We start from the raw sequence: 22,691 nt of genomic DNA, 5'->3' as shown, positions 1-22,691 counted from the left end.
CGAGCCTCTGCCTGCGGCACCAGCATGCCACAGGGGCACAACAGCCCCCATTCAGCCCCTCGCTAACGCACCTGGAAAGCAGTGGGTGATGATCTAAGTACTTGGGTTCCTGCCGGCCCCGTGTAGGACCTAGGAGGAGCTCCAGGATGTGGCCCAGCCTCGGCTACTGCAAACATTCCATGTGAGCAGGAAGCTGGAGGCAGGATGGAGGCAGGGATGGAAATGGGTGGAGCCAGGATGAGATGGGGAAGAGCCAGGATGGAGGCAGGGATGGAGGTGGGTGGAGCCAGGATGAGATGGGGCGGAACCAGGATGGAGGTGGGTGGAGCCAGGATGAGATGGGGCGGAGCCAGGATGGAGGTGGGTGGAGCCAGGATGAGATGGGGCGGAACCAGGATGGTTACCAAGGCTGCATGTGTCCTAAATACCCTGGTATGACTGGACTTCAATCCTCCAGCGCCCTTCTACCTAAGTTCCAAATGGACAGGAGTTAAATGGACAGGAGTGACCAGGGCGCGATGCAACGCAGGCAGGCTCCCCACCCTGTCCCGCACCACCCCAGAACATGGTCCCAAGACTCCGGATCCTTGAACCACTTTAATCACTTTGGAATGAGAGGAGACAGAGGGAGAAGGGGCTGTGGCTCGCTAGAGGGTAGTGGCCACCTCCAATCCTCTCTCCTGGAAGTACCGGTGGGGCAGCCGGGGACGGGGGCCTTCCTGGCTGAAGTAGGACCTGATGCTCCTGGCGCCTTCCGCTTCCTCTGTGGGTGTGTCCTCCCTGGGTAGGGTTGGGCAGAGAGCTGGCCTTACTGACCACTTCGGGAAGGGCGGAGTCGTGGTCCTCCCAGGTCGGGTCCGAGCCCGGCCTCCCTCCCTCCTGTTGCCCAGCACCAGGGACACCCACCACGTTACGCCTTCCGCCTCCTTCTCCAGGATGCTCTGAGCCGTGCTCCAGCTAAAGCGCACGAACTGGGGGAAGCCAAACACGGGCTCCACGTACTTCCGCAGCCAGGCCTTCGTCTTGGGATCTGGGGGATCAGGGCAGGGGTGGGGGGGTAATGGAGGGCCTGAGTGAGCAGGTCCCACGAGGGCCTCACTTTCTTCTGTAAGACCCAAGGCTCCTCGCTGCCTCCCTGGCCTGGGGGGCCCTTGGCACGGGCCTGCCCATTAAGCAGGGGAGTGGCGGAAGTGACGACAACTGCTGGGGATAACTTCCTATGCCGCCTTCATCCCTGCTGGGGTCAACAGTCATCAGAAAACTGGGGTTTGCTGATGTCAGGTGACTGTCGGACCTCCTACACCCCCATTGGGTCAGCAGAGATGGGGTGGGGGTGGTGGGAGGTGCACGCGCGGTCACACCCATTTCACAAACAAGGAGACCGAGAGCTCTGACCCGGGGGACCCGAGCTGCTCATCCTCATCCCTTCCCCTTCACGGCCGGACAGATGGTCGCCTGGACCCCCTGTTCGGGGGGGGGCCTGCAGAGACCACCAAGTGGGAGGGATGCGTGGAATCCACAGAGTTCCTGAACCCCTGGCAATGGCCTGGCCCAGTCCCAGCTGTCACAGCCATTTTTGGGGAGTAAACCAGCAGATGTAAGATTTCTCTCTCTTTCAAACAAATACTTGGAAATTGGGGTTACTGCTGTGGCAAAGTGGGTTAAACCACCCCCGCCACACACACACACACAGTGCTGAATCCCACAAGGGCGATGGTTTTCGTCCCGGCTGCTCCACTTCCCATCCCGCTCTCTGCGAAGGTGTCTGTGAGAGCAGTGGAGGGTGGCCCGAGTGCCTGATCTGCCAAGCATGGAGGAGACCCAGCTGGAGCTCCTGGTTCCTGGCTTCAGTCTGGTTTAGCTCCAGCAGCTGAGTCATTTGGGGAGTGGACTGGCAGATGGAAGATCGTCTCTCTGTAACCCAGCCTTTCAAATACACACATAACTCTTTTAAAAATAAATAAATAAGCAGGCCTGAGGTGGGAGGAAAGGCTGGAGGAGAGGGGTGGCGTGGAGGCAATCTCCCACCTGCCCTCCTCCTCCTCCACTACGACCAACTGCCTGGGACACTCCGGGATCTGCCCCACTGTGCGCCAGCGTGACCAGGACAACCTACACGATGCCCGGGGGCCTGGCCAGCCCTGGCCGAGGCCATGCTCACCGTTGGGGTAGCCTGAGCCGTAATCGGTATCTAGGTCCTCGAGTGTCTCCAGGAACTGCCAATCCCTCACAGCCTGGTCCCGGGCCACCTGCGTTGGGGCACATGGGTGCTGGGACCTCCTGCCCCGATCCGGGCATGCTGGGAGCTGACCCCGCATGGCAGGACCGCGGCAGGGGACAGGGAGCTGACCTTGGCACAGATGCTGGCGGCGCTGACCACGGGGTACAGGGCATCCGCTTTGGCCTTCACCGTCACCTCAATCCCAGGGAAGCTCTGTTGCAGCCGCTTCTGGTACGACTCCGGCGACCCGACTGTGTCCACGAACACCTGGCCCGGAGCACGCAGGCAAACCTCAGGCAGGGCAAATGTGCCCAAGACCTCTGGCTCGCTGCCCGTGGGCATCTGCTGCCACCAGGGACAGCTGCCCAGGTCTCCTCACATGATCTCATTCTTTTTTTAATTAATTTTTTTTTTATTGGAAAGGGAGATATGTATATAGAGAAAGAGATACACAGAGAAAGATATTCTGTCCATCGGTTCACTCCCCAAGTGGCCACAACAGCCGGAGCTGAGCTGATCAGAAACCAGGAGCCAGGAGCCTCTTCCGGGTCTCCCATGCGGATGCAGGGTCCCAAGGCTTTGGGCTGTCCTCCACTGCTTTCCCAGGCCACAGGCAAGGAGCTGGGTGGGAAGTGGGACAGCTGGAACATGAACTGGTGCCTATATCAGATTCCAGCACATGCTAGGCGAGTTTAGCCACTAGGTTACTGTACTGGGCCCGCTTCTTCTCATTTTAAAGTTTTATTTGAACCTGGTGTGATAGCCTAGTGACTAAATCCTTGCCTTGCAACTGCCAGGATCCCATATGGGTGCTGGTTCATGTCCCAGCTGCTCCACTTCCCCTTCAGCTCCCTGCTCACGCACCTGGCAAAGCAAAAGAGGGTGGCTTACGTGTCTGGGTCCCTGCACCCACGTGGGGGACCTGGAAGAAGCTGCTGGCTCCAGGCTGGCCCAGCTCTGGCCATGGAGGGTATGTGGAGAATGAACCAGTGGGTGGAACATGTCTAGCTCTCCTTTTCGCTCTGAATATGCCTTTTAAATAAAAATGCATAGATCCTTTAAAAACGTTTTTAAAAGTGAAAAGAGATAAGGAAATCCCCAGTTTTTCACCGACCAGGGGCCGCCCACATCCCCCCCCCCGCCCGGCCACAGGCCTTAGACCAGGGCCGGCAGTGCCCCCCAAGCCTGGAGCGCCCAGCTCCCCTGCCGCTGTGCTGCAGCAGCGGGCCCCCTGCCGAGGCGCAGAGCCTCACGGCTGCCGCTCCGAGGTGTCTTATGGTGATTTCTGCTCATCGCGTCCCACCCCGTGCAAATCTGCCCGGTTCGGTTTCCATGAAATGTCAAGATTTACATTTTGCAAAGAACCGTCTGCTGCGTGGGGAGCTGCCTGAAGGGGAGTGGCTGCGAGGTGGGCGTGGGAACCCGGGAAGCTGGGCATGCGGCCAGGAGGCTGGGGGTGCCGCGGGCTACGCAGGAGGGTGCAGAGGTGGGGTTCCTCCAAACACACAGCCATCACCTGCCGGCCACCCCCCCTGCCGCTGCACCGCCCCATAGAGCTTGGCAGATTCCAATTCAATTTTATAACTGGGGAGACAGCAAGAAAGTGAAAATAAGAGAGAGAGAAGCTGTGTACAAGATCTCATCTGGTGGCTCACTCCTCAAACACCCCCCAGGGTCGAGGGGATGCTGGGAACGGGACTACAACCCAGCTGTCCCACTGGGTGCCCCCTGAGCCATCACTGCAGCCTCACAGGGGTCTGCATTGGCACAGAGCCAGTTGCAAGAGTCAAGTAAGCCCCCGCTAATGCAGCTGACTGGGGCAATGGAGCATGGCCCACATCCATGGGCCCTTGTACCCATGTGGGGGACTTGGACGAAGCTCCTGGCTCCAACCAGGCCCAGCTCTGGGCACTCAGCCATCTGGGAAGTGGATGCAACAGCCGGAGCTGCATCGATCTGAAGCCAGGAACCAGGAGCCTCTTCCGGGTCTCCCACGCAGGTGCAGGGTCCCAAGGCTTTGGGCCGTCCTCCACTGCTTTCCCAGGCCACAGGCAAGGAGCTGGATGGGAAGTGGGGCAGCTGGAACTGGAGCCAGCACCACAGGTGAAGGCTTAACTTGCTACTCCATGGCACCAGGACCAAAGATGTATTTTATTTGAAAGGTAGAATTACAGAGACAGATCTTTCACCTGCTGGTTCACTCCCCAAATACTCCAATGGCCAGAACAGGCCTGTGAAGCCAGAATCTACGAGCCAGAAACTTCCTGGGGGTCTCCCATGTGGGTACAGGGGCCCAAGTGCCTGGGCCACCCTCCACTGCCTTCCTGGCTTATCAGCAGGGGCTGGCCCGGAGCAGCCAGGATCCACCCAAAGGTGGCTTTTGCAAGAAATAAATGTTAAGGAATTAGAGCTGGGTCTGGAAACCAAGTAGCCATATAAGGGCCCCAGGCCTCACTCCCACGGTCTGAACTTCTGGGCTAAAATCCTGCCCTCTGCCCCTTCTCCCCTGCCCTTAAACTTGACTTTCATTGAAAGGCAGATGTATACAGACACTGAGAGCTCTTCCACCTGCTGGGCTGCCACTCTCCTCCCGCCCCCACACGCCTGCAAAGAGCTTGGGCTGGGTCAGGGGGAAGCCGGAAGTCTTAACTTCATCCACGTGAGTGGCCATGAGTGACCCAGGGACTTGGGTCAACAGCAGAAAGCTGGATAGGGAGAGAGAAGCCTGGACCCCAACCGGGACTCCAAGGTGGCATTTGGGTGCTGCCAGGGGCCTCTCCACTCAACGCTGCCCACGATGCCCAGCACGTCCCCCTCCACTCACCTGGGTCACGTGGACGCCCTGATCCAGGGCGTACTGTATCAGCCCGGTGGCCGTGTCGTGGGACAGGGAGTTCAGGTTGTACTTGACCCTGAGTTTGGGAAGGACACACTTCCTGGTATGACCCCTCTCGGGCCCCCACGCCCCTCCTGGCTGCCCCTGCCGGTGGCCCCCTCACCGCCCGAGCATGCTGGTGGAGATGAGATTTGGAGACAAGATGTCCAATGCCCAGCCCACAGCATCCCCATCCTGGTTGATTTTTGCAAAGAGCCTCTCTCGCTCGCTCTCCGACAGGGTCTTGGAGTCTGTCAGGAAGAGATGGAGAAGGGAGGACAGTTGGCTGGCCTCACCAACTCAGGGTCCCCCTGCACTACCCCAGCCACCCACCAACACACAACCTCGGCCCGGGCTCACCTGCCACCTTCAGGGCCTCCAGCTCCGCCAGGTGAGACAGGGGGCAGTAACAGATGGCATAGACCATTGGGCCTGCGGGAAAGGGAGGGAGGGAGGAAGGCAGGGGTCACTCTCCCAGGGAGTGGGCTGCCCTCCCACTGCCACCACTACTGCCTTTCTGGGATGCAGCAGCAATGCCTGGGGCCACCACCCCGACCTGCCTGGGATGCGGGCAGCAATGCCCACCACCCTTCCCGTCCCGCCTGGGATGCAGGCAGCAACGCCCACCACCCTTCCCGTCCCACCTGGGATGCGGGCAGCAATACCCACGTCCACCACCCCGACCCAGGGGTGCGCACCCAGCACGGGGCCCCGGCCCGCTTCGTCCACGCCCAGGGCGCAGGGCTCCTGGCGGCAGAGCGCGGGCACGGGCGAGCTCACGCGACAGCGGCCCGTGTTGTCTCTCTGCAGCTCGCCGAGCTCCATGCCGCCTCAGCCGCCTCAGCCGCCTCAGCCGCCACAGGTCAGCGCGCAGGCGCAGGGATCCCGCTTGGACGTGCCGCGCGCGGGCGCCGACTTTCAGCCAATCAGGGCGTGGGACACGCCTCCCGACGCCCTTGTCGCCGAGGCACACGCCGACGCCGCTGCCGCGCAGCCTCTCGGGAGTTGTGGTTCCCAGGGCCGACGGTCGACCCGGGCCTTGGCAGATGTCGGTGCACGTCCCGGAGGAGCCTGGGCCTGGTGGGAAGAGAAAGGCAGGACCGGGGACACTGAGGCTCGCTCAATGGACTCTCTCTGGAAGCCTAGAAGGGCAAACGCCGTTCCGTCCCTAGAACGCGGCTTGCAGAGCATCGCTGAATCCCCAGGGTGAGGGGCCCGTGGGGGCGTCGTCCCACCCTCCTTCCCCCAGGATTTAGGCCATGGGGGAGTCGTCTCCTACCCCCAGCAGCTCGGCTTTGCACCCTCCCGTCCTCCCGGGCCAAGTCTGGCCCTGACTTCCCCCGCTTTCCCAGGGTGACCCCACACCTCAGACGTAGGCCCACCCCCTCAGTGCGGGTGGCTCACCCTGGCTCAGGCCCTCCAGTCGCAGTCCGAGGGATGGCAGGACGAACAGTCCCGAAGCCTGCAGGGCCTCACCTGGACCAGGTGATCCCGTTCCCAGAACCCCGGAGCCGGCGCGGTGCCCAGCACGCTGCGGCTGCGCTCCTGCTGCCCCTGGTCGCACCGACACCTCCACTTTCCCCACGGGCCCAGGTTCGATTCTTGCAAGTCTAGAGATGCAAGAACTACGTGAAGACATTCCTCTACCACACACACACACACACACACACACACACACACATGCACACACACACACACATCACTCCTCCCCATCCTGGAGGAACAAGATAAGCATGCAACAAAGGGCAGAGGTGGGGCTTGCCCGTGCCAGCCTCCCACACCAGAGCGCCTGGTTGGAGACCCCAAACATTGCTTCCCAGCCCCGCTTCCTGCAGTGGCGCACACACAGGGGACGCAGCAGAGCAGGACTCAAATGCTGGACCTTGCCACCTTCTCAGGGGACCCCAGTGGAATTCCTGGCTCCTACCTTGGTCCTGGTTGGGTGCCCAGCTTTTGTAGGCATTTAGGGAATAAAACAGAAAATGAAAGCTCTGTCTTGCAATTTTTGAAAAAAGATTCATATATTTTTATTGAAAACACAAATCAGATATACAGAGAAGAGACAGAGAGAAAGATATTCTGTCTGCTGATTCACTCCCAAAGTGGCTGCAGCAACCGGAGCTGAGCCGATCCAAAGCCAGGAGCCAGGAGTCTCTTCCAGGTCTCCCACGCGGGTGCAGGGTCCCAAGACTTCCCAGGCCACAAGCAGGGAGCTAGATGCTTTGGGCCCCATGCATATTTGTATAAGATACATTTTTGCATGAACCTGTTGAATGCTCCCTGGCTATATAAATTTTACCTTATAGCACAAAAGCAAACCTACCTTTTAATTGCACAAACTTTTTCTTTTTTTAAGATTTATTTGTTGAGCATGGTGCAAAAGCTTAGTGGCTAAAGTCCTCACCTTGCCATGCCAGGATCCCACATGGACACTGGTTCTAATCCCGGCGGCCCCACTTCCCATCCAGCTCCCTGCCTGTGACCTGGGGAAGTAGTAGAGGACGGCCCACAGCCTGGGGACAACATGGAGGAAACTCCTGGCTCTTGGCTTTGGATCGGCTCAGCTCCGGCTGTTGCAGCCACTTGGGGCATGGATCAGCAGATGGAAGATCTTCCTCTCTGTCTCTCCTGCTCTCTGTATATCTGACTTTCCTAATAAAAATAAATACATAGATTGGAGAGGTAAATGGGCATGGAGAGAGAGAGAAAGAGAGAGAGAGAGAGATCTGCCATTTCCTGGTTTACTTCCCAAATGCAGCAACAGCCAGAGCTGAGCCAGGACAAAGCCAGGAGCCACGACGAGCTCCATCTGGGTCTCCCATGTTGGTGGCGGGTGGGAACACCCTTGGCCATCCTCTGCTATTTTCCCAGACGCAGGAGCAAGGAGCTGGGCCGGAAGCCAACAGCTCCAACCCAACGTTCTAATGTGGGATTTGGGTTTCTGGTATGACAAGCAGCAGTTTAACTGGCTACACCACAGTACTACCTATCCAGGAACCTCGGGCATCTGCTAGGCCCCGACTCCTGGACTCCTGTTCTTCAAGAACCTTCTGGGGCACACCCTCTTGGCCAGGTGTCCCAGGGAGAGAAACTGAGACCTACCCCCACTCAGCTCAGCCTCTCTGCTGATACCTGCAGACAGCCCGCCCACCCGAGCGGGTGACACCCTCCCCCTCGGCGGTGTCTGTCATGGGAAGGTGACACTTGGCTTCCAGGGCCCTGGTCCCAGGCCTCTCCAGCTGGGCACAGTGCCACCTGCCTGGAGGGCTGTCAAGTGCTCCATGACATGGCATAAATGACATAATGAAGATGCTTAACAGCTCCCAGGATTGTACCAACAAAACCAGCTATGCCAATCTCTTGTCAAGCCCCTCCCCTTTCTTGGTCCCTACTGCTCAGCTCAGCACCCCCAGATCTGCTCCTCAAGCCACCCCCTCCTCCTGCCTCCACCGCCCCCACCAACCCGGGGACACGCTGTCCTCACGTTCTTGCATCATTTGTTTTGTGCTGGTTCTTTAAGATTACAGCTAACTTTGCGGCTCGTTTGTTCTGTTTACCCTTTTGCTGCTTCAGTCCCAGCTGTTCCCAAGTGTCACCTTCGCCGCCCTGCTGACCGAAGTACTGGTAATCCGGGAAGACCCAGGCCCGGGTCGCCAGCAGCGGCACCAGCAGCAGCGCCAACAGCAGCAGCAGCGGAGCCGGCTGACCCCGGGCCATGCCTGGTCCCCAACTGCCCCCATTCGGCGCGCACCCGGGGCCAGGCCACGCGCCGGGAAGCGGTGGGAGCGGTCAGCGGTCCAGCAGGACTGGCTGCTGCAGGCTCTCCATCGGCGCCGCCCCCCTGCCCCGGGAGCGCAGTGGACCCGACCGCTTCTCAGGTCCGCGCCCACCGCCACCACTCCCCCCGCCCCCCGGCCCGCGCGCGTCATGGTTCGCGCCGCCCATAAAAGGCTCCGCTGCCCCGCGCGCACTTGGCGCAGAGAGCCACACTCCCGTGCGTCTGGCTGCCCGCGCATCCACCCCTGACCCTTGCAGGTATGGGCAGCCCGGGTGCACCCAACTAGATGAGGGGGTGCGGAGAGAGCGCCCCCCACCTTGGAGCAACGCCAGCTTCTTTCGCTTCCCGACCCCCGGCCCGCATCGCTGGCTGCCTTTGTGTGTGTCCCATCCGCCATGGTGGCTGCTGCCTGCCTTTGTCCTTGCCGGGGTGGGGAACCGAGGCTGGATCGCCGTGGGCGCCCTGTCTCTCTCCTCCTGGGCTTGGTGGGTAGAGGAGAAAGGCGCTTGGAGCAACTGGCTCCTGGAGAGAACCCGGCCGTGGTCACCCGCGCTCCGGCCGGGGCGGGTCTCCAGAAGCCTCCCCTGGGGCCCAGCTGACTCCAGCCGAGACTCAGGCTGAGCACCTGGGCGCACTTGACCTTGGTGCGGGAAGGAGGATGAAGGGTCTGTCTCCTAGGGCCTTGTCCGGGCGGGAGGGGGGCGTGCGCGCGTGCGTGTACGGGGTGGGAGAGGTGAGGGGATGAGGATGATGGTGATGATGGTGGCGGTTGGATCAGCTTTCAGCCATGGCGTCCGGCAATGCGCACATCGGGAAGCCAGCCCCTGACTTCACGGCCACCGCGGTAGTGGATGGTGCGTTCAAGGAGGTGAAGCTCTCGGACTACAGAGGTGAGTCCGGTCTGGAGCCTGCATCCAGGTGGGGGCGGGGGCGACGGGGCAGAATGCGCATGCCCGCTCGCGTCCCTGTCCCCCCTCCTGCAAGCTGGGTGCTCACTCCAGGCCCGTTGCCCCGCTCCTCCAGGGAAATACGTGGTCCTTTTTTTCTACCCCCTGGATTTCACCTTCGTGTGCCCCACCGAGATCATCGCGTTCAGCGAGCACGCCGAGGACTTCCGCAAGCTGGGCTGCGAGGTGCTGGGGGTGTCCGTGGACTCCCAGTTCACTCACCTGGCCTGGTAAGGAGCCGGCCCGCTGCCTGGTGGGGCTGGGGAGGTTGCTGTTGCCCAGGCCTCCCCTTCCCTCCCCACTGGACCCACTCCACCCTGGTAAATTAGCATCTGACGACCTGTGGCCTGACTGACTGCCTACAATGGCTAATGTGGAGAGTCCAAGCTAGACCCCCCCCCCCCAGGACCCCAAGAAGAGAAACCATTGCAGCCCATGAGGTCACTTAGAAGGAGCTGGTGTGGTGGCTGTAGACACAGCCCCTGCCCCACCCACCTGTCACACTTCCACACCCAGGGTGGGGTGGGTGGGGTGCCCCAGGGCCTCCTGTGGGTGGGAGTTCTTTATCTGCCGTTCCCAGCACTCTCCTGCTTTGGGGGCCCCCTTATCAGGGACCCTGCTGCCCTGCCTGACCTCTCAATCTTTCCCTACCCCCAACCCCGGCCAGGATCAACACCCCCCGGAAGGAGGGTGGCCTGGGTCCTCTGAACATCCCCCTCCTGGCTGACGTCACCAGAAGATTGTCCCAGGACTATGGGGTGCTGAAGACGGATGAGGGAATCGCTTACAGGTGCACGGACAGGCAGCTGGGTCCCCAGGGGCGGGCATGGGGGCCCTCTTCCCGCCCTCCACCCACCTCACCCAGCTCCTCACTCTGACCACCCATGTCCCCAGGGGCCTCTTTATCATCGATGGCAAAGGCGTCCTCCGCCAGATCACCGTGAATGACCTGCCCGTGGGACGCTCAGTGGACGAGGCCCTGCGACTGGTGCAGGCCTTCCAGTACACGGATGAGCACGGGGAAGGTGTGTGGGTGTGTGTGGGTGCGTGTGGGTTCGTGCCTCACTCCTGAGTCGGCCCCTCTGTCACTCATGCGGATGTTTGCCACCAAGGTAGGCTGGGCAGTGGCAGCCCTTGCCTGCCCTCTGACTCTGGGCCTTGTTTTAGGGCGGGGGGGGGGGTCCGGGAGGTGATTAGGGAGCAGTGTTCTGAGCCAGGAGCACAGCCAAGTCTTCTAGGTCTGGGCTCGTGTGTTTGGCTCTCATAGTCCGGGCTGTGGGTCCTCTGACCTTGTGCCTTAACTTCTTGCAGTCTGTCCCGCCGGCTGGAGGCCGGGAAGCGACACCATCAAACCCAATGTGGATGACAGCAAGGAATATTTCTCCAAGCACAACTAGGCTGGCAGGCTGGCCGCCAAGCTGCTTTACCCCCATCTGTGCCCTCATCTTGATTCCCTGAGTGGGCATCCCTCTCCTAACCCCTAGGAAAAACTGCCCCTGGACCTGGGCTTGGGGAGTTGGAAGGGAGGCTTGCAGGGCTAGGCCACCCCCTTGCCCAGAGCCCACCCAGCCATGCACAGACCTAGCGGTGATCAATAAAGTATTAGGGACAGAGGTGAGTCTGGCGTCCATTTGCTCTGTCCCCTGTCCCCGCGGCTCCCCCCCCCCCACAGACCCTGTAGTAACTGATTATGCTCAGCAGGTGGCAGCCTGAGCTCACGCTGGCTACTGGCTCTTCCTCCTCCTTGGCCCGAAGGCCCATTGTATGAGGTGTGTAGGGGAGTGAGGGGCTGGGGGTCCTCCAAGAGCACAAACCCCTGTGTACCCTGGAGGCAGCCAAACCCCAACGTGCCCTGAGACCTGACTCCTGGCCTCCCTGGCCTGGTCAGGGTGATGAGCCAGATTGGAGAGCCACCCACCATGGTCCCTGGGTCTGGTCTGTTCCTTGGTGGGATGGGAACAGAAACCTTCAGCACATGAATTGCCTTGCTCCTTCGGGGACACCCAGTGTGGGATGCTCGGGGGCCTGGCTGTGCTTGGGGCTCAGGGTGGCCAGGGCAGTGCCCTGTAGGGGCTGCTGGGCGAACTCTGACTCAGTCTGTTGCACTCAGAATGAGTCCCTGGTGTGGGAGGGGCAGGGTTGCAGCAGCCAGTGAGCAGGTGTTTCTAAAGGATACTTTGTGTATGCCCCAAGTCAGGTTTCCAAAAAATGTATTTATTCAAAAAGAAATACAAGGAGACAGATTTTTCCATCTGATTCACTTCCTTAATAGCAGCTAGGCCAATCAGAAGCCAGGAGCTAGCTCCTCCATCTCCCTGGGCCAAGCTCTACTGCTTTTCCCAGGCCACAAGCAAGGAGCTGGATGGGGGAAGTGCAGCAGGCGGGACTCAAAGTGGAGTCCACGTGGGATGCTGGTACTGCAGGCTGCACCCACCTCATAGCTTTACCAGCTGTGCCACCCTGCTGCCTCTGCCCCATTCATTCAGTCACCTTGCCTCCCAAGAACCTCCTGGGGTGAGTCCTCCCTTCTGGGAGACCAATCCACACCGGCCCCTTCTGTGTGGCTTCCGTCATGGTTCACTCCCCTCTGGACTTACTGTTGTTCTTTCACAGGCTGCTTGGGCCCTGCCCTGGGCCTGGCATGCCGTCTAGCAGCCAGCATTCATTCTCTTGGGGCCCTGCTCTGTCCAACCCACGGACCAGGCTCCCAGGCCCAGCGTGGGTTACACTGGGGCCTGACACCACCACGTGCGAGTGGTCCCTTTCAATTCAGCTCCCAGCTGATGTGCCTGGGGGAGGAGTGGGAGATGCCCAACTGCCCGGGCCCCTGCACCCACGCAGCTGACCTGGATGGAGCTCCTGGCTCCTGGCTTCAGTTTGGCCCAGCTCTGGCTGTTGGTACCTTTCAGAGAATGAGCCAGAAGATGGAAGATCTCTGTGTGTCATTCTAAAGTATATACATAAACTTTAAAAGTTCTTGCTCTTAACTTCCCACCCACCCCCTTGCCTGATCACTACCCCTTGGATATGCTGCTTCTCTTTGCCCTCGCCGCCACCACCATCCTGTTTGCTTTTCCAGTGGCCGCCCACCCTGGTCCAGCCTGTGTTCAGGGCCTGGTGGCTCTCAGGATTTCCTAAATGTAAGGCTGAGCTTCTGTTTTCTTTAGCCCCTGGCTTCTCTCCGGGGAGCGCCGGGAGCACCCCCCCTTCTCCTCCACCCCCACCCCATAGCCACCACCCTGGCACTGCCGCAGGGGAGGCGGGATGAGGTGAGGGCGGTGCCCGGCGGCTCCAGCAGCCGCCCCGGCAGGACCAGACCTGGCAGTGGCCCGGCTCCCAGCTCCCGGCCTGGCACCCGGGAGGGGAAATTGGCAGGCGGGCGCCGCCCTTCCTGGCGGGGACTGGTGCTGTCGGGGGTGGGGGGCAAATCAGTGTCGACCCAGGTGCCACAGAGGCCACCTGCTATCTCCTGTTCCTAGAGCCAGGGCCTGTGCGAGGCGGCTCGGGACCCTCGCGGGGCAGGTCTCCCCATGAGGGTGCTCCAGGAGCTGGGGCCTGTGCTGGGTGGCTCCCAGAGGGGTGCTCCAGGAGCTGTGGCCGCTGTCCTGAAGGGGCTCTCCAAGAGACCGGGCCTATACTCGGTGATTCCCAGAGGGGCGCTCTAGGAGCCAGGGCGCACAAAGGATGGTTCCCCAAAGGGGCGCTCCAGGAGCTAGGGCGCACACAGGACGGCTCCCCAAGGGGCGCTCCAGGAGCCAGGGCGCACACAGGACGGCTCCCCAAGGGGCGCTCCAGGAGCCAGGGCGCCTGTGCTGGGTGGCTCCCCAAGGGGCGCTCCAGGAGCCAGGGCGCCTGTGCTGGGTGGCTCCCCAAGGGGCGCTCCAGGAGCCAGGGCGCACACAGGACGGCTCCCCAAGGGGCGCTCCAGGAGCCAGGGCGCCTGTGCTGGGTGGCTCCCCGAGGGGCGCTCCAGGAGCTGTGGCCGCTGCCCTGAGGGTCTCTCCAAGAGACCGGGCCTATACTCGGTGATTCCCAGAGGGGCGCTCTAGGAGCCAGGGTGCACAAAGGATGGTTCCCCAAAGGGGCGCTCCAGGAGCCAGGGCGCACCCAGGATGGCTCCCCAAAGGGGCACTCCAGGAGCTAGGGCGCACACAGGACGGCTCCCCAAGGGGCGCTCCAGGAGCCAGGGCGCCTGTGTTGGGTGGCTCCCCAAGGGGCGCTCCAGGAGCCAGGGCGCCTGTGCTGGGTGGCTCCCCAAGGGGCGCTCCAGGAGCCGGGGCCTGGGGCTTTCCGCCCGCCCGGGAAAATCCCAGCCCTCTTCCCGGCGCCCGCGGCCTTGCCCGGCAGCCCGAGCGGGGGAGGGGATTCCCGGAATCTGCCCGGAGACGGCCGGGCCGCGTCACTGGGCACGATCGGCCCATTTATGGACAAGCGCTTCCGCTGCGTCAGCGGGGAAAGCCCCGACGCGCGGCTGGGCGGGGTGGCGTCTGCGCACGCGGCGCGTCCACTGGGGCGGTCAGCGCCCTCTCCTGCCCCGAGCGGCCAGCAGCGCCCAGGGCTGGGAGAGGAGGCCCTGGGGACGCGGGCAAGGGGCAGGGGGCAGCAGGCGGGCTGCGCAGGAGTCCCTCGGGAGAGGAGGCCCTGGGGACGCGGGCAAGGGGCAGGGGGCAGCAGGCGGGCTGGGCAGGAGTCCTTCGGGACAGGAGACCCTGGGGACGCGGGCAGGGGGCAGGGGGCAGCGCCCCGGGCTGGGAGAGGAGGCCCTGGGGACGCGGGCAGGGGGCAGGGGGCAGCAGGCGGGCTGCGCAGGAGTCCCTCGGGAGAGGAGGCCCTGGGGAGGCGGGCAGGGGGCAGCAGGCGGGCTGCGCAGGAGTCCCTCGCCGAGAGGAGGCCCTGGGGACGCGGGCAAGGGGCAGGGGGCAGCAGGCGGGCTGCGCAAGAGTCCCTCGGGAGAGGAGGCCCTGGGGAGGTGGGCAAGGGGCAGCAGGCGGGCGGCTGAGCGTAGCCGGGGTGCAGGGGGCACCTGGAAGAAGGCACAAACAGCAGAGAATGGCAGGGGGGATAACCACCCCGAGTTCCTCTCCTCTCTCTGTCCACCTGGCTTTAGGGAGGAAAAATAAAAAAGACCACTAAAATGTAAAGAATCTTAATTTTTTTTTTTACTTAAATAGATTCAATAAAAAGAGCGCGCGCGTGCGCACGCGCACACACACACACACACACACACACATACACACATATAACATCTTAAAATAAACTCTGTTCTTTTAGAGAGACCAAGTGCGTGTTCTCCACAGTACGGTGCAGGGGCGCTGGGGGTGGGGAGGTCAGGGGGCGGTGGGGGTCCCTTCCCCAAGTGTCCCCGCGCGGGCTCCAGTACCGGGCGGCGGGGCCAGCTCCGCCGCGATCGCCCCCTCCTCCCCTCCTCCTGTTAAATACACAAATATATTATATTCAATATGAATCGAGTCTGTTTCCTGAAGAAAAAAAAAATACAAAAAAAAAACCAAAACCGTGGAGGGGTGGGGGGGAAGCTTGTAAACGTCGACGTGGAGGTTTTCTGGGTGCAGAGCGAGCGGGCCCGAGTCCAGTGTGGTTGGCGACGCGCCCCAGGAGTGAGGTGCGGTGGGCTGGGGTGCCGAGCGCCCACCCCCGACCCCGCGCGCCCAGCCAGCCGTCCAGGTGTGGGATGGCCGGGGTCAGCGCTCAGAAGGCATGTCCCTTGACCCCGAGCAGCAGCTGGCAGCCATTGCTGACGTGGGTCATGACCTTCTGCTTAAGTTGGGCCACCTGCTCCCGGAGGAGGCCGGCGGTGTTGGATAGCCCCGCGTTCTCAGCCTTCAGGGTCTTCACCTTGTCCTCCAGGCGCGCGATCCGCTCCAGCTTCCTCTTCCGGCACTTGGTGGCCGCCAGCCGGTTCCGCAGCCGCTTGCGCTCCACTTTGATGCGCTCCTGGTCTTCCATGTTAATGGGCGACACGGGCGGCGTGGCGTCGCGGCTGCGCGCCTCGGGCACCGTCTGCGGTTCCTCCTTGAAGGCGGACGCACCGCCGCGGCCCAAGCCCAGCGGAGCCGGGTGGCCGCCGGCGAAGGGCGGCGCGTGCGGGAGGTAGCTGATGGTGGCCGTCGGGTAGGAGCTCCCGGTGCCCACGGCGGCCCCGGCGCCTCCGGAGGGCGCAGAGGCGGCCGGCGAGTAGCTGCTGAGGTTGGTGTAGACGGGAGGCGGCTCGGGGCCCGCGTAGACGCCCCCTGGCCCGGCCGGGGGTCCCCCGCTGGCTCCCAGAGAGACGTTGGGGGGCGTCACGTGGTTCATCTTGTGCAGGTCGTCCAGGGCTTTGACGAAGCCGTCGGCGAAGCCCTCCTGCTCCTCCGTGACGCCGCCCCCCGCGGCCCCTGCCCCTCCGGCGCCGCCGCCGCCGCTGCCGCCTCCCCCGCGAGGGTAGAAGTACTGTCCCGGAGGCGTGGGCGTCGTCGTGATCACGCCGTTGCTGTTGGGCACGATCAGGCGCTCCAGCTCCGAGGAGGCGAGCTTGAGAGATGCGCCCGTGTCCGAGCCCTGGCCGGAAAAGTAGCTGGTGGCTCCGCTGCTCTCGGAACCCGGCGGGCCGCGCGCCCCGGGCGCTTTGAGGCCCCGGTAAGGATCGGTCAGGTTAAGCGCCAGGCTGGGTTTCAGGAGTTTGTAGTCGTGGAGAGAGAGGCCGCCGGGGGCCCGGCCGTATCCCGCAGCTGCGTAAGAATCGTCGTGGTAGAAAGGCTGTTCCATTTTAGTGCACATCCGGGCGGCCCAGGCGCAGTGCTGGGGCGCGCGGGCTTGGCGGTGGGGGGTGGTCCCGACGGGGCCACCCCAGGGCCTCGCGGCGGCGAGTTGGAGTCCGGATGGAGATGTCGCTTGGTCCGATCGCGCGTTCCTCTTTTTTTGGAAGATGTGTGTGCGTGTGTGGAGGAGGGGAGGGGGTGGCGGCTGGTACAGGCTGGCACCAGCCTGCTGTCAGCCGTACGCCCCAAGTCCTCTCGGTCCGGCTTCCCAAGTGAGCCCCTTCTTGTCTGGTTCCCCTCTCTGGGCGCGCGCTGGGCTTTCTTGTTCTCTGTCTTTGCCACCCCTACTCCCAACCCTTGGTTGCGCCGCTCCCGGGGTTGGCTCCGACGCTGGCCCGGCTGCTCTCAAGGTCCCAGGCGCTCCAGCCCAGGCTGTGCGCCTTTATACCGCGCGGAGTCAGCCACGGAAGTGCGCCCTGATTGGCCGGAGCCGGGCCCCCGCGCGGCGCGCCCCCTCCTCCACCTCCTCCTCCTCCCGGAGCGTGGGGAAGGGGAGGAGGCGGCTCGCGTCACTGTCAGGAAGCGCGTGTCTTGGTAAACAGCGGCCACGGGCCGGGTGGCTCGGTGCGGGCAGGGGAGGGGCTCGAGGGATCCCTCCCCGGTGGGTCGCTTTGAAATCAGTGCTACTGCCGGTGGTGGTGGGGGGGTCGCGAGGTCTACCCGGTGGTGGAAGGGGGCGGGGGGGACGCGGGTGGGTGTGAACAATAAACCCCGGCGTAATTCGGGGCGCCTTGGAAGAAAGACCTGCTAGCGAGCAAATGGAGCGTGGGATGTGTTTGGGGAGGGGCTGGCGGCGTGGAATGGAGGTCTCAGAGTGGGTATCGATCGGAAAGGGACCCGAAGCGAGACCCGGTGTGTCCCCAGGAGAGATAGGAGGATGGACACGACATCGGGAGACCCCCGAGGAGTGGAGGAAAGGAAGGTTAAGCAGAGTACACGGGCGGGGAGAAGAGGGTGTGTGTGTGTGTGTGTGTGTGTGTGTGTGTGAGAAGGCACCTGACCGAGGAATAGGATGGGGGGGAGGGAGGGTTCGGTCCCTGAGAGTGTGTTTGTGCGTAAAAGGAGACACCTGACTCAGGAATAGACCCTTGGGGGGGGGGTGTCCCAGACCTCCAGGGGGGGTTAGGACCTTTTTCACAAGAGGGAGGTGGGGGAGGAGTTCAGAAAGGGTCAGGGGGCGGGGCTGCCAGGACCTACCTATTTGTTATGCAAGAAATGAGTAGGGGGTCTCCCAGAGTCTGAGGTTCGCCCCTCCACACACACACACACACACACACACACACACACACACGGTCGCACACGCACAGCACCACAAAAAGAGAAGGAAGTGGGGAGGGGTCCGGTCAAAGACGTGCTGGGTGCGGGTAGGAGCTGGGGACCTGTTTATCAGAAGCTGGACATCACCCAGGCTCTGGTGGAAGGGCCAGAAGGGACAATGACACGCAGGGTGGGGGCGGGGGCCGCTGCTGAGACGCACGAGGAGGAGGAGGGGTTTTGGGGGACCCCTCGGGGTGTGTGTGTGTAGGGGGCTGTGAGATCCACCGTGGCTGGCACTCCAGTGCACCCCCCCCCCACAACCCTGTTTCGTAGGTGCTCCCTAGGCACCTGCTGCCCACCCCAGATCCCTCCCTCCCTCCTGACCCTGGGCTCGCCTGGCCCCAGCCCGGACGGCCCCGGGGCGCGGTCGCCCAACCCCACTCCCTTCCTTAGAAACAGGCTGGGGGAAAAAGAGCGCCGCCGCCGCTGCCGAGGCAGGAAGTGTGGCAATAGCCCCGGGGGTGGGGAAGGAGTCCGGCCCTGTCTCCGTCACTCTGCTCCTGCGGGGACCGTGCGCTCCGCCCTCGGGTCCAGCTGCCCGGGACGCGGAACGGCGACCCTCCATCCATCCATCCATCCATCCATCCATCCACCTTCCCTCCCCCCGTTAGGGTAATGGTTCCGCCCGCGGTGCTCGGCCGGCGTCCGTGAAAACAGGCGGAACCGGGACTGTTCCATTTGGCCCGCCCGAGAGACACGGGGTGGGGGTGGGAGAGAGGGATGCCACCCTTGGGAGCTGGGACTGGTCGCCACGGCAACCAGCTTGGCGCGCACTGGAGGCGGGCAGACCCCCGGGAGCTTCTCCTCGACCGAGCCCATATTAGGGCACAGGAAGGGGTGGGGAACCCGCGCTCGTCCCGGGGCCCGGAGCCAGGAACCAAGGAGCCCACAGGGGCTGCCAAGGTCCCAGGGCGCGCCTGGGCCCCCGGACGGCTGGCTAGTCCCGACCAGTCCCGGCCGCCGCCCCCCTCTCTCCTCCTCCCCTCAAGGCCCCCATGTGGGCCATGCCCGGGCTCCGCCCAAGCGCTCCAGGGCAGCGTCCCCGGCCAGGCCCGGCCTGGCCCGACCCAGCCCGGCAGGTCCCCGCCTGCCCGCGGGCGGGCCTGGGTCGGACTTCGCCCCCGGCCCCCCGGACGACTCGGGGTGCGGAGGGGGCGGGCCGCTGCCTCGAGGCGTCCCGGCGCCTGGGCGGGCTGGCACGGCGGCGGGCAGGCAGGCAGCTGCCAGCTCCTGAAGGTCGGGTACCCTTCCCTTCATCAGGGAGTCACTCCTGGGAGTCAGGGACCCCCCCAACACACACACACTCACACACACTAACCCCCCCCCCCCGTTTGAACTTGGTAATCCTGTCAGTCAACCAGGATACCTGAGGAGCTTGGGAGCCCCCCTCTCCAAGGTGTTCCTTTTAATGGGAGCTCCCCTCCACCCCCACCGCTGCCCAAATCCATGAGAATATGAGGGAAGGCCAGGGTGGCTTCTGGTTTTGACCTAAAGTGGGCTTTCCATGCGATGCGTATGCGATGCGTCCCCATGCAGCCACCAGGCCTCCTCCTCAGAGTTGCGAGGGCCTGGACCACAGGGACACTTGCTGAGCCGGCTTGCTTTTGGGGGCGACAGGCCCTGAGGCTAGCTTTGTCGTGTTGGGGGTGGCAGGCCCTGAGCGTCCCCCAAGCACGCGGGGAGAAGAAAAAAGCTCAAATGGGCAACAGGCGAGAAAGAGAAACTGGGGCTGTGTTGGGGCAGGGGAAGTCCAGGGGCCCTGGGGTGGGAGGAAGATCCCAGAAGACCCTGGGGACGCCCCCACCGTTGGCAGGGTCCCTGTGACCTCTGAGTGCCCCCCCCTACACACGCACCTTCCCCCCACCCTAGGCTCAAGGGAGATTCTGAGGCCTGCTGAGTCGGGCGGGCACCTTGCCAGGCCAGTGTCTCCCGCCCATGCTAATAATTGTAGCTGACATCTGGCCGGCCCGCGGGGGCGCAGCAGGCAGTGCTGGGGGGGGGGGGACTGGCGCTGGGCACGGTCCGGCCACAGGGCAAGCACCTTGGGAAGCCAACCTGCAGGTCCCACGGGCTGGGCCAGGCTGGGGCTGGGAAGCCACAGTGACTCAGCCAGCCCCAGCCAGCGGCTGAAGCTGACCATGCCAAGAGGGAGTCCCAGAGAGAGCCACCGGCGGCCGAGGGGGAGGGCAGGGACTGGCCCAGGCAGGAGGGTGTGTGTGTGTGTGTGTGTGTGTGTGTGGAGGGGATGTCATAGGGGCAAAGGGCTAGGGCAGGGAGAAATGGCAGACACCCCCAACCCAGCCGGCCAGCCAAGGGTGAGCGTGTCATGGCGCCGACAGGCAGAGTCCCAGGCAGGGTGAAGGTGGGCAGGCTGAGAAAGAACAATGATTATTTTAATAGCCAACACTTAAACCAGGCTCTTGCCCGTGGGCCAGGCGCTGCTGCCTGGGCTCCAGTGGCTAGCTGTCACTGGCGGCTTCCGCAGATGCCCGGGGGTGGGGGGGACCCAGCTCATAGGTTACAAACAGCTGCCCGGTCTGGTGTCCACCCGCTAGCCAGCTCCAAGTACCCCGGAGCCAAGCTGTCCACTGCAGCATGCCTGACTCCAGCTGGCCCGTCTGGGCAGGGACGGTGACAACCTTAGGGGTCCTTAGGCAGCGCCAACTGTATCCTGAATGCTGCTGGAGCTGTGGCCATGGGTATACCTGTCCTTGGGCACAGATAGTGAGTCGCCCTGGGTGGTGGTGGTGGTGGCTAGGCCAGCCTGGTGGGGGGAGAGGAGTTGGGGTCCCCCTTCTCACTGTACTTGGTCTTGGGTGCTGGAGCAGGGAGTGGGGATCAGGCCCAGCCAGGGAGGAGGAAAAGGGCGGGGGCCCAGCCTAGCTGGTACAGCCGGTTCCAGGCCCCTACCAGTCTCACCTTTGTGGCCTGGGCACCACCCCCTCAAGCCGCCCCACTGGCGCCAGGCCTGCCCAGGGTGAGGAGGGCGTGAGGGGGAGCGCCTCTCCCCTCCCCCTCCTCCCTTCTCCTGCCAGCCAGCCTGGGTGCACAAGCCTTTTCGGGCTGCAGACCAGCATCGGGCTATCCCCCCAACCCATGCCTCCAGGCAGGGGGAGGCAGGGCAGGGTGGGGTTGGGGGGACAGGATAAGGAGGAAGTTCACCCACCCCCACCCCCCACCCACAGGTCTCAATGGGGCTTTTGGTCTTGGTACCAGAGACTTCTCCTTCTTATAAATAGCCCCAAAAATGACCCTCCTTCTCCCCCTCCTTCTTCTCCTCCTGGCCCTAATGACCGGCAGGGGCCCTCACCAGGAAACCGGGCCGGGGGCTGCCCATGACTCAGCCAGCGGGACAGGCTGGGGCGAGAATACACAAGTCGGAGCACCCAGCCTCGCGTCCCTACCCCTGGGTGTGGACAGGCAGGCTGCTTGGCGGGAGGAAGCTGGGGAGCCATGAGAGAGAGCCCGCCAGCCACTCCCCTTCCCCACGCCGTGGCTGGGTGGGGAGGGGTCCCAGCCTCCCTCTGCACCCCCCCCCCCAAGCCTCTCCTTCCTCTCTGTCCGGTTTTCCTGGAGGCCGGAGGGAATCCCTGTCAGCTCGGGGGACAAGCAAGGGGGACTTTCCCAGCCACCAGGTCTTGGGGGCTGGGAAGGGAGCGCCGGGCGTCACTTAGATCTGGGGTGCCCCTCAACGAGGGAAGATGGGATGAGAAAAGCAACCCTGCCCACACCCCAGCAAGGGCTGGCTAGCCTCCTGGAGGAAGTGGCCAACAACCAGAAGGCAGCTAGGGAGCGAGGAGGAGGGGGGATGTTAGGGGAGGAAGTGCCAGGTCTTAGGATTGGAGGGGGCGGGCAGGGGAGGAAAGCAGAGACCCGAGCCAGGCCTCTCCCCCACGCCTCGGGTTGGGGGGAGGCCCAGTGTTCCCAGAATCACAACGAGGTCCCTGGATAAGGGCTGGGGGGAATGGAGGAGGGTGGGGGACAAGAAGTGGGTGGCTGGCCTGTCAGGGCGTGCCAGAGTGTGTGTGGGGTCCCTGTCTCCAGGCTGTGTCTCCATGTTGGCCCAACCCCACAGCTGGGTATAAGGCCTGAGCTACTGTGTAGCAAGTGCTATTCCACTGTGTGTGTGTGTTCTAAGTGGCTTGCTGGGGGTGGTCCTGGTAGCCTGGCTGTGCAGCCTATCTCTTGTGGGAAGGGTATGTAGCTGATTTGTTGCACGAAGTATGTGTGTTGTTGGGGCGAGTGTGCATTTCCCGGCTTGTGGTCTGCGTGCTTGTGTGTGGTCTGTGGCTGAGCTCTGTGTGTGTGCGCGCGTGTGTGTGTGTCTTTCAGGAGCCAGCAGGTTCGGTGTGGGTTCTGGGTGTTGATGCGCTTAACGCTAGACCCACCGTGGGCTGTGCCTGCACAGTGTGGTGGGTATGACTGGCCTGACCACAGCTGCCCCCATGTGTCGGGCAGTGTGCCCGTGTGTGTGTGTGCCAGCCACACGTGTGTATGTGTTTTTCCGGGGCACCTGGACACTCCCTCTCCCAGCCTGTCCATGGGCAGGTGCTGCTGGCTTCTGGCTGCTGTCCTTTGGCCTCGGCCGCCGGGCTGCGTGGCTCTCAGTGTGGTCTGCCTTGCCCTGCTCGTCGTCGCTGCCCCCGAGAGTGCCAAGCATCGCCAGCTTCGGCTTGGTTTGCTCAGATGGTGTGTGTGTGTGTGTGTGCCCGTGTCTGGGCGTCCCTGTGGCCAAGGT

At 63.1% G+C, this 22,691-nt stretch overlaps 4 protein-coding genes across 4 annotated transcripts; 1 reads left to right on the top strand and 3 right to left on the bottom strand.

The window, feature by feature from the left end:
• Positions 1-582: 582 nt before the first annotated feature.
• Positions 583-6,017, bottom strand: RNASEH2A (ribonuclease H2 subunit A). The gene is made up of 8 exons (XM_040990909.1): positions 5,795-6,017; positions 5,457-5,528; positions 5,221-5,347; positions 5,046-5,133; positions 2,351-2,488; positions 2,162-2,249; positions 907-1,030; positions 583-780 (listed from the first exon to the last, which is right to left on the bottom strand). The coding sequence occupies exons 1-8, from the start codon at positions 5,919-5,921 to the stop codon at positions 648-650; spliced, it is 897 nt and encodes a 298-aa protein (XP_040846843.1). The 5' UTR covers positions 5,922-6,017; the 3' UTR covers positions 583-647.
• A 68-nt stretch (positions 6,018-6,085) lies between these two features.
• THSD8 (thrombospondin type 1 domain containing 8) lies at positions 6,086-8,954 on the bottom strand. The gene is made up of 3 exons (XM_040990979.1): positions 8,654-8,954; positions 6,501-6,706; positions 6,086-6,173 (listed from the first exon to the last, which is right to left on the bottom strand). Exons 1-2 carry the CDS (start codon positions 8,811-8,813, stop codon positions 6,507-6,509), a joined length of 360 nt encoding a protein of 119 aa, XP_040846913.1. The 5' UTR covers positions 8,814-8,954; the 3' UTR covers positions 6,086-6,173; positions 6,501-6,506.
• An 87-nt stretch (positions 8,955-9,041) lies between these two features.
• Positions 9,042-11,434, top strand: PRDX2 (peroxiredoxin 2). The gene is made up of 6 exons (XM_040990946.1): positions 9,042-9,131; positions 9,653-9,764; positions 9,898-10,051; positions 10,489-10,611; positions 10,716-10,846; positions 11,133-11,434. Exons 2-6 carry the CDS (start codon positions 9,662-9,664, stop codon positions 11,216-11,218), a joined length of 597 nt encoding a protein of 198 aa, XP_040846880.1. The 5' UTR covers positions 9,042-9,131; positions 9,653-9,661; the 3' UTR covers positions 11,219-11,434.
• A 3,867-nt stretch (positions 11,435-15,301) lies between these two features.
• Positions 15,302-16,985, bottom strand: JUNB (JunB proto-oncogene, AP-1 transcription factor subunit). The gene has a single exon (XM_040990894.1). It carries the CDS (start codon positions 16,593-16,595, stop codon positions 15,528-15,530), a length of 1,068 nt encoding a protein of 355 aa, XP_040846828.1. The 5' UTR covers positions 16,596-16,985; the 3' UTR covers positions 15,302-15,527.
• Positions 16,986-22,691: the final 5,706 nt, after the last annotated feature.

Source organism: Ochotona curzoniae, unplaced genomic scaffold, assembly GCF_017591425.1.
Source record: "Ochotona curzoniae isolate NIBS_2020 unplaced genomic scaffold, NIBS_Ocur_1.0 contig_605, whole genome shotgun sequence".
In the NCBI taxonomy this organism is placed as follows: Eukaryota; Metazoa; Chordata; class Mammalia; order Lagomorpha; family Ochotonidae; genus Ochotona; species Ochotona curzoniae.
The sequence above is the reverse complement of the archived record's forward strand: the minus strand, read 5'-3'. Positions and strand labels throughout refer to the sequence as shown.